This window comes from Callithrix jacchus, chromosome 7, assembly GCF_049354715.1.
Source record: "Callithrix jacchus isolate 240 chromosome 7, calJac240_pri, whole genome shotgun sequence".
NCBI lineage: Eukaryota > Metazoa > Chordata > Mammalia > Primates > Cebidae > Callithrix > Callithrix jacchus.
In genome coordinates, this window is record NC_133508.1 from 64,040,431 (window position 1) to 64,049,425 (window position 8,995).

Below are 8,995 nucleotides of genomic sequence, written 5' to 3' on the forward strand. Positions count from 1 at the left end.
GGGCTACAACAGCTTCTCAGCTTCAAATCCCCAAGAATCCCCAACTTTCTTGTGTGAATTAATGACCTGGTATTTAAGCCTCAGTGGACCCTGAAATCAAGAACTGGGGCTATAAGGTGAGTAACTTGTCCTTTCCATCTTTCCTTCCAGCTTCCTGACACAAGCTGAAACTTGTGTCCCTGGTCTGCCCTCTAGAGTTTTTCACAGTAACTAGAAGAGTCTTGAAAGGGTTAAAATGATTTTATTTTAAAATGTGGACAGGCAAGCAGAGGTGGTTGACAAAGGGAAGGTGGCTGAGGGTCTGGAAGTTGTACAGGAGAGATAAGGGCACTGGCTGCCAGAGTGCCCTATCGAAGCATCATCCAAACCCGGCGGTAGGGGTGGCCCACACCACGGCCTGAGGCCCAGTCAATGCCATATTTCTGGGCAGCAGCCTCAGACATTGCATAGCGACCATTGAGATTGGATTGATAACAGGATCCATACCACCAGGCACCATGGACAATCACTGCACAGTTGCTCCCACTCGAATCGTGGTCAGCGTCGTAGGTGGTGAAGGGCTTCCCGCTATGGAAGCTCAGGGAATCCCCTGGCAGGGAGGAGATGGAAAGCACCTTAGTGCCCAGCTCCATGCCTGGCACCTTTGGAGATATAATCCCATGTGAGTCTCAAAGCAGCTAGGAATTGAATTTTATCAGGCCCTGTGAGCAGCACCAAGGGGCCAGGTTGTTTGCTCAGGGTCACTCGGCTAGTCGAAGCAACAGCAGGACTTTTATATATACGTATAAAGACGGGGTTTCACCATGTTGGTCAAGCTGGTCTTGAACTCCCGACCTCAGGTGATCCGCTGCCTTGGCCTCCAAAGCAACAGCAGGACTTGAAGTTGGGACTGACTGGCTCCAAAGCTCACAGCTTTTCACCCTGTCTTACACCCTCCAGAATCTTCAGCCTCCCTCTAGCTCCTTTGTCTCCTCTCAGCTCCCAGCCAGCCTGAGCAACTCTGCTAGGAAAAGCTGGGAGGAATCTCTCAGGTGCCTGGGCAGGAAAGGGGGTTCCCTGAGGCACCCCCTCATAACCACTTCCCTCTTTTAAATCTCTCCCCAACAGTCACTGTTTCTCTGAAAGAAGATTTCCTTGGTTCCTCTTCCGAAGCAGAGAATGCTAACATTCAACAGAGCCTCAGGCAGCACCCACAACCTCCTCCTTGCCTCCTTGCCCCACCCCCCCGCTTTTTTTTTTGAGACTGTCTTGCTCTGACGCCCAGGCTGGAGTGCAATGGCACGATCTCAGCTTGCTGCAATCTCCGCCTCCTGGATTTGAGTGATTCTTTTGCCTCTGCCTCTCAAGTAATTAGGATTCTAGGCACTCGACACCACTTCTGGCTATTTTTTTTTGTTTTGTTTTTTTGTATTTTTAGTAGAGACAGGTTTTCACCATGTTGGGCAGGCCGGTTTTGAACTCCTGACCCCAAATGATCTGCCTGCCTCAGCCTCCCAAAGTGCTAGGATCAGGCGTGAGCCACTGTGCCCGGCCTCCCTGCCCATTTTATAGAGGAGGAAACTGAGGCTTAATGGGGGATAGGACTTGCCCAAGGTCATATAGGTACTATCTGCCTTCAGAACCCAAATTCTTCACTGTTGCACCATCCTGTCTTATGATTGCCATTTCTCAGATGCAGGAAACTAAGGCCCGCAGAGGAGAAGGGATTGCTCTGGGTGCTTCATGGGGGCAGTAGCAGCACTAGGAAAGGACCCAGCCTCCTTCCTCTGCTCTCCGTAGGCTCACTCACCTGCAGTGCCCCCTGAAAACTTGCCCAGTACCAGCTGGTAGTGGTCTACCTCCCCGAGGAGGCGGAATGTCGCATACTGGGCGAAAGTACGGTTGCTATTAAAGTCTTCCAGCTCTACCCGAAGCTCCCAGGTACCTGGAAGTGAGGGGAGGCAGGGATGGAGCAATCCTCAGATCCAGGGGTTGAGGCAGGGATTCAGGAGGGCAGACAGTAACCCCCAGACTTCCAGACTGCTGGGAACTCACCCTGGAGAGTAAGCAGGTGCAAATTCTCATTTCCCAGCCAAAATTCAGACTCCTGCTTCCCAAAACCTGCTTTGTAGGAGGACCAAGAGCGGAAGAAATCCACAGAACCATCCTGGCGCCTCTGAAACACCTAGGGAGGAGTGGGGGCACAGCAGCTATTACTCCAGGCTGGGCACGGGTAGCTGAGGGTGCAGGAACTGTGAGGGGTAGGTGGACACCCTCTCTGTCTTTGAATTGGGGCCAAAGAGGGATTGGATTTCGACTCACTGCAACCTCTGCCTCCCAGGTTCAGGCGAATCTTCTCAGTTTCCCAAGTAGCTGGGATTACAGGCGTGAGCTACTGCACCCAACTCAAGGTCCTTTCAAATGGCACCTCCTCTCTGAAGCCCTCATACTTCTTCAGGACCCATTGGAAGCTCACTAAACATTTGTCAGTGAATTACTCTAGGAAATGCCTGCTCTGATGGGCTTGGGCTTCCTGGGGGCCAACGGGGAGAAGTGACCACTGGGCCATTCTCAGACACTCACCAGCCAGCCTCCCCCCTCAGTGTCCATGTCACAAAAGACTCGGAGGGCCCTGCCCCCAGGTAGGCACAGATGGTACCAGCCACTCAAGGTGGCACCCTGGCTCAACAGCTCCCGGCAGTTTCTGGGGCCTGGCAAAGGGGAGATGGGCTGAGGAGGGGGCAACCAGGTTATTCCCTGACCCCCACCACCAGGCACTGGAACAAGTGCGGGACTCTATGGGCCCTCTTGGCTACTTCAGATCCCTCAAGAGCGGTTCTAAGGATGCTGTGGGGAGGGGCTTGGCCACACTTGGGGGTCTGCCAACACCCAACATGACGTGATCCCAAGTTCCTGGCTCCTTCAAGGGCTGCCTCACCTTCCTGGCACCGGAGCAGGTTTGCTGGATCTCCTGCCCCAGAGAAGAACCAAGTGTTGGCTGAGATGTCTGAGCATCCCCATGGGAGTGCCCATGAACCACCAATGGAAAGGGTACCCAGGTCCTTCAAATCCTCCCCACTCCTCCCAGCCTTCCGTCCCCCATGGGAGGGCCATCATAGGGTACCCAGGCCCTTCTCCCAATTCTTCCCACTCCTCCTAGCCTTCCCTTCCCCTGTAAGAAGGCCATGATAGGTGCAGCAGCCAAGCAGAGACCCCACTCTAGAGTCCAGGGACAGAAGCAAAGAAAGGGGAGAGGCCTCCAGCCCCACATACTCACCTGGCTCACCCTTGGGGCCCATCTTGCCAGGTGGTCCAGGTTGTCCTGAAATCTCAGAGGCACAGATGCCCTGAGTCCCACCCCATGCCCAGGACCAAAAAGAAACAGGAGACTTGGAGCCAGAGGTCAAATGTCAGTGTCACCCTTCACTCTATGACTGTGGGCAAATATTTTATCCTCTCTGAACCTTCCTGTCCTCCTCAGCAGAATGAGGATGAAACCACCTACCTGGCAGAGTTGATCTTAGGATGCAGGGTGCCCAGCCTGGAGCTGGCACAGGGTAGGTTTCTTGCCCCTTTGTGGTGGCCCCTCGGCACAGACAGAAGTTGCTGCATTCTTGCCTTCCCTGTTCCCAGCCCACTCCCCACCTCTCTCACCTTGAGGACCTGGGGCCCCCTTCTCCCCAGGACTTCCTGGAGCTCCAGGACAACTGGGCAGAAGGACAACTTTGCTGGCTTCCAGTTCCCTGGGTCCTACAGGGAGACACAGGCAGAGTGGGCACAGGGTGGACTGTCTCTTCCAGACCCCTTTGCAGTTCTCTTCCAGTTTCTCAGATTCCCACTGTCAGGATGCTTGTCTCCTGAGCTAGCAAGGTTTCGCGTGCCTTACATTCATTTGCATATATTTACATGCAGAGCCCAGATTATGAAACTCCCACCCTGTTCCTTGAGGCTGATGAGCCCTGGTCAGGGGACACCCAGGGAGGGAATGAGCAGTGGCTTGGTGAGGAGGGCACCCTAAGTGCCTACCTGGACAGCTGGGGTGGTCCTGGGTCTTTAGGCAGGCAGGCCCCCCAAGCAGGAGGAGCCACAGAGAGAGCAGGATCCGTAGTAGGCCCATCTTGCTGGGGCCACTGGGAGAAGGATGCCAGATTATAAGGGGGCCAGGCTGGTAGAAGGACATGCAGCAAGACTTCCTCCCATTGTCCCCCAGAGACACCCCACCCAGACTGGAGCCAGCAGTGGGTGGCGGTATTTCCTCCCACAGCCCCGGAGAGAAAGGGCATTATCCCTGCCCTATCCAACTAGGATGGAGTCCAATTTTTTTTTTTTTTTTTTTTTGAGACGGAGTTTCACTCTTGTTACCGAGGCTGGAGTGCAATGGCGCGATCTCAGCTCACCACAACCTCCACCTCCTGGGTTCAAGCAATTCTCCTGCCTCAGCCTCCTGAGTAGCTGAAACTACAGGCGTGCGCCACCATGCCCAGCTAATTTTTGTATTTTTTTAGTAGAGACGGGGTTTCACCTTGTTGACCAGGATGGTCTCGATCTCTTGACCTTGTGATCCACCCACCTCGGCCTCCCAAAGTGCTGGGATTATAGGCTTGAGCCACCAAATTTTTTTTTTGAGACTGAGTTTTACTCTTGTTGCCTAGGCTGGAGTACAATGGCGTGATCTCAGCTCACTACAACCTCTGCCTCCCAGGTTCAAGTTATTCTCCTGCCTCAGCCTCCTGAGTAGCAGGGATTACAGGTGCCCGCCACCATGCCCTGCTAGAGTCCAAAAAATGCCCGGCTCATTTTTTGTATTTTTTTTAAGTACAGATGGGGTTTCACCATGTTGGCTAGGCTGGTCTTGAACTCCTGACCTTAGGTGATTCACCCCCCCACCCCACCAGCCTCCCAAAGTGCTGGGATTACAGGCATGAGCCACCACAACCTGCTAGAGTCCAACTTCTTTTTTTGTTTTTTTTTTTTGAGATGGAGTTTCGCTGTTGTTACCCTGACTGGAGTGCAATGGCACAATCTCGGCTCACCGCAACCTCCGCCTCCTGGGTTCAAGCAATTATCCTGCCTCAGCCTCCTGAGTAGCTGGGACTACAGGCATGCACCACCATGCCCAGCTAATTTTTGTATTTTTAGCAGAGACAGGGTTTCACCTTGTTGACCAGGATGGTCTCAATTTCTTGACATCGTGATCCACCCGCCTCGGCCTCCCAAAGTGCTGGGATGATAAGCGTGAGCCACCGCACCCAGCCTGAGTCCAGCTTCTTATCCTGGCTTCCAGGGCTCCCCAGCCACCTCTCCAGACCTCTAGGTTCACAGTCACCTCTACCTGTGAAGCCTCATCTGTCCATGAAGGTCCAGCTCTACAGCCGTCTCTGCTGGGAATCCTTCCCTGATCCTTGTCAATGCTATGAATAGTGGCCGCTGCTACCGTTTATCGGGAGCTACTGCATTGCAGCGTCCTACTGATGCCACCTCCAGTCCTTATGCAGACTCGCTCTTAGCCCTTATTATTGCGTTATGGGCCTGGTACAAAATGGGTGCTCAATAAAAAGGAGTTAAATGAATAAGGAAAGAGAAACTGAGGGCCAGGATGGGACATGAGTTCTGTTCTCTCTGGCACTTATATGTTGAGAGCCACAGAGCTTTTACCCAAGCCCCATGCCCCGACCAGGGAAAAGCACCATTGAGAAAGTGACTCCAGGCCAGATGCAGTGGCTCACGCCTGTAATCCCAGCACTTTGGGAGGCCTAGGCAGGTGGATCACGAGGTCAGGAGACCGAGACCATCCTGGTCAACATGGTGAAACCCTGTCTCGACTAAAAATACAAAAATTAGCTGGGCTTGGTGGCAGGGGCCTGTAATCCCAGCTACTCAGGAGGCTGAGGCAGGAGAATTGCTTGAACCAGGCAGTCAGAGGTTTCAGTGAGCCAAGATTGTGGCAGTGCGCTACTCCAGCCTGAGTGACAGAGCAAGACTCCGACTCAAAAAAAAAAAAAAAAGAACGTGACTCCAGGGGCGCGGTGGCTCAAGCTTGTAATCCCAGCACTTTGGGAGGCCAAGGTGGGTGGGTCACCTGAGGTTGGGAGTTCAAAACTGGCCAAGATGGAGAAACTCTGTCTCTACTAAAAATACAAAATTAGCCAGGTGTGGTGAGGCATGCCTGTAATCCCAGTTACTCGGGAGGTTGAGGCAGGAGAATTGCTTGAACCCAGGAGGCAGAGGTTGTGGTATGCCAAGATCGGGCCATTGCACTCCAGCCTGGGCCACAAGAGTGAAACTGTGTCTCAAAAAAAAAAAAAAGGAAGAAAGAAAGTGACTCCATGCTCAATCTTGAGTTCCATAAGGCCTAGGAAACAGCTGCTAATGTAGGCAATTGAGTGGGAAGCCCAGGCAGGGAGCCTGGGAGGCCAGTGAGGATGTAGCAGCCAGGGTCCAGATGTGAAGGATGAGGCCTGAGCTGGAGAGGGACCTCAGGTGATAAGGGAGGAGAGGAAGGGCTCATTCGTTCATTCACTCATTCAGCAAACGCTCCCTGAAGGCCCCCTCTGCACCTCCCTGGTATTTCTGGGGAGGGCTGAGGTGCAAGAGGTGTCAGGAAAAGTGGAGGCTGTGTTTGCCCAATAGGATGTGTCCACGAGATGGATGCCCTGAGACTCTGCAATTCCAGTTCTAGGAATCTGTCTTCCTCAGACTGTCCCACAAGTGTGCTAAGATCTGCAGACAAGCCTGTTTACCACAGTGCTATTTGTAAGCATCAATGCGGAAATGTCCCAGCCAGCCATTGATGGAATTCACATGAGTTAGAAACGTTCAGACAAGTCATAGGGTGAGTCTGATCTAAAATGAGAGGGGCAAAGTACAGAACAGTATGCACAGCGTTATTCCACTTTGTATTTTTAAAATGCTAGAGGTGTGTGTATAGATGTTGTAAATTCACAGAAAAAGGTCTGAAGAGACCTTGTGAATTGTGGCTATTTCTGGAGAGTAGGACCAGGGAGAGGGGTAGTTCTCACTTTTATTTATTTATTTATTTATTTATTTATTTATTTATTTATTTTGAGACATGACCTCACTCTGTTGCCCAGGCTGGAGTGCAGTGGTACGATCACAGCTCACTGCAGCCCCCGCCTCCTGGGCTCAGGCTGTCCTCCCACCTCAGTCTCCCAGGTAGCTGGAACCACACACAGGCAGAGCCACCACATCGGCCTAAATTTTTATTTATTTATTTATTATTTATTTTGAGACACAGTCTTGCTGTGTTGCCTAGGCTGGAGTGCGGTGACTTGATCTCAGTTCACTGCAACCTCCACCTCCTGGATTCAAGTGATTCTCCTGCCTCAGTTTCCCAAGTAGCTGGGATTACAGGTGTGCACCACCATGCCCAGCTAAATTTTGTATTTTTAGTAGAGATGGGGTTTCACTATGTTGGTCTAGCTGATCTCGAACTCCTGACCTCAAGTGATCCACCTTCCTCAGCCTCCCAAAGTGCTGGTATTACAGGTGTGAGCCACTGCACCTGGCCTAAATTTTTATTTTTTGTTGAGATGGGTTCTCACCATATTGCCCAGGCTGGTCTCAAACTCTTGGCTTCAAGCAATCATCCTTCCTTGGTCTCCCAAAGTGCTGGAATTACAAGTGTGAGCCACTGTACCTCCTGGCCAGTTCTTTTTTTTTTTTTTTTTTGAGATAGAGTCTCATTCTATCGCCCAGGCTGGAGTGCAATGCGCATTCTCCGCTCACTGCAACCTCTGCCTCCCAGGTTCAAGCGATTCTCCTGCCTCAGCCTCCGAGTAGCTGGGACTAAAGGCACCATGCCCAGCTAATTTTTGTATTTTTATTAGAGACGAGGTTTCACCATATTGGCCAGGCTGGTCTTGAGCTCCTGAGCTTGTGATCTGCCCACCTCGGCCTCCCAAAGTGCTGGGATTACAGGCGTGAGCCATCATGCCCAGCCAGTTTTTGTGTTTTTTTTTTTTAATATATAGAGGGTCTCACCCTGTCACCCAGGCTGGAGTGCAGTGACATGATTTTGGTTCACTGCAGCCTGGACCTCCTGGGCTCAAGTGATTCTCCCACCTCAGCCTCCTGAGTACCTGGGACTACAGGCATACACCATCACTCCCGGCTAAGTTTTGTATTTTTAGTAGAGACGGGGTTTCGCCATGCTGCCCAGGCTGGTCTCCAACTCCCAAGCTCAAGCAATCCTCCTGCCTTGGCCTCCCAAAGTGCTAGAATTACAAGCATAAGCAACCACACCCAGCCCGATTCTCATTCTTCATATAAACTTCTGTATAGTCCTTTTTCCAATCCTCACAGGCATTTAGTACTTTTGCAAGAAAAAGAAAGCATCCAATAAAGGAGGATGATGAAGAAAACTTGTGCTGGGGGAGAAACAAGGGCAGGGGGGCCCAGGCAGGAGAAGCTGCTCATGTGGAAGCCTGGAGAAGAGAGAAGCCAAGGCAGATGGGGGAGGCAGCAGGGCTCTAGGGAGCTGGAGGAGTGCACAAAGGCGAGGCTGATTTCCAGAGGCTGGGAGCTTTGGCAGAAGTGAGGGTGTGAGGGGGGATGAGGAGGTGGACTGTGGTTGGCAGTGGGAGGTGGAGTGAGCTGAGATCTCACCCCTCTACTCTAGCCTGGGTGACACAGCGAGACTGTCTCAAAAAAAAAAAAAAGGAAAAGAAAGAAAAGAAAAATTAAATAAAAAGTTTTAAGACTTGCAGCTACATGCCTGGCTCCCAGCAAGTGTCAGGGAAGTCAGGGGAGACTTCTGTGCCCGGGGACAGGAGGCGGGGCTTCCCAGAGAGCCTGAGAGAGAAAGGCCAGAAATGGCCACTCCGGAGTCCCAGGGGGCCTTTCCACCTTGGCACTGGGCAGAAACCTAAAACTGCAGGCGGCTGAGAGAGCCTGGAGATGCCTCCAGAATACAGTTCTGCTCACTCTGGACTCAGAAAAGTCTGAATTGATTTTATTTTTTATTATTTTCCTTTTTATTGATGGGGTCTCAACTATG

At 51.9% G+C, this 8,995-nt stretch overlaps 1 protein-coding gene across 1 annotated transcript; it reads right to left on the minus strand.

The window, feature by feature from the left end:
* Nucleotides 1-221: 221 nt before the first annotated feature.
* On the minus strand, nt 222-4,102 carry FCN3 (ficolin 3). The gene is made up of 8 exons (XM_035308328.3): nt 4,006-4,102; nt 3,634-3,729; nt 3,257-3,301; nt 2,918-2,950; nt 2,563-2,690; nt 2,035-2,164; nt 1,790-1,924; nt 222-589 (listed from the first exon to the last, which is right to left on the minus strand). Exons 1-8 carry the CDS (start codon nt 4,094-4,096, stop codon nt 348-350), a joined length of 900 nt encoding a protein of 299 aa, XP_035164219.3. The 5' UTR covers nt 4,097-4,102; the 3' UTR covers nt 222-347.
* Nucleotides 4,103-8,995: the final 4,893 nt, after the last annotated feature.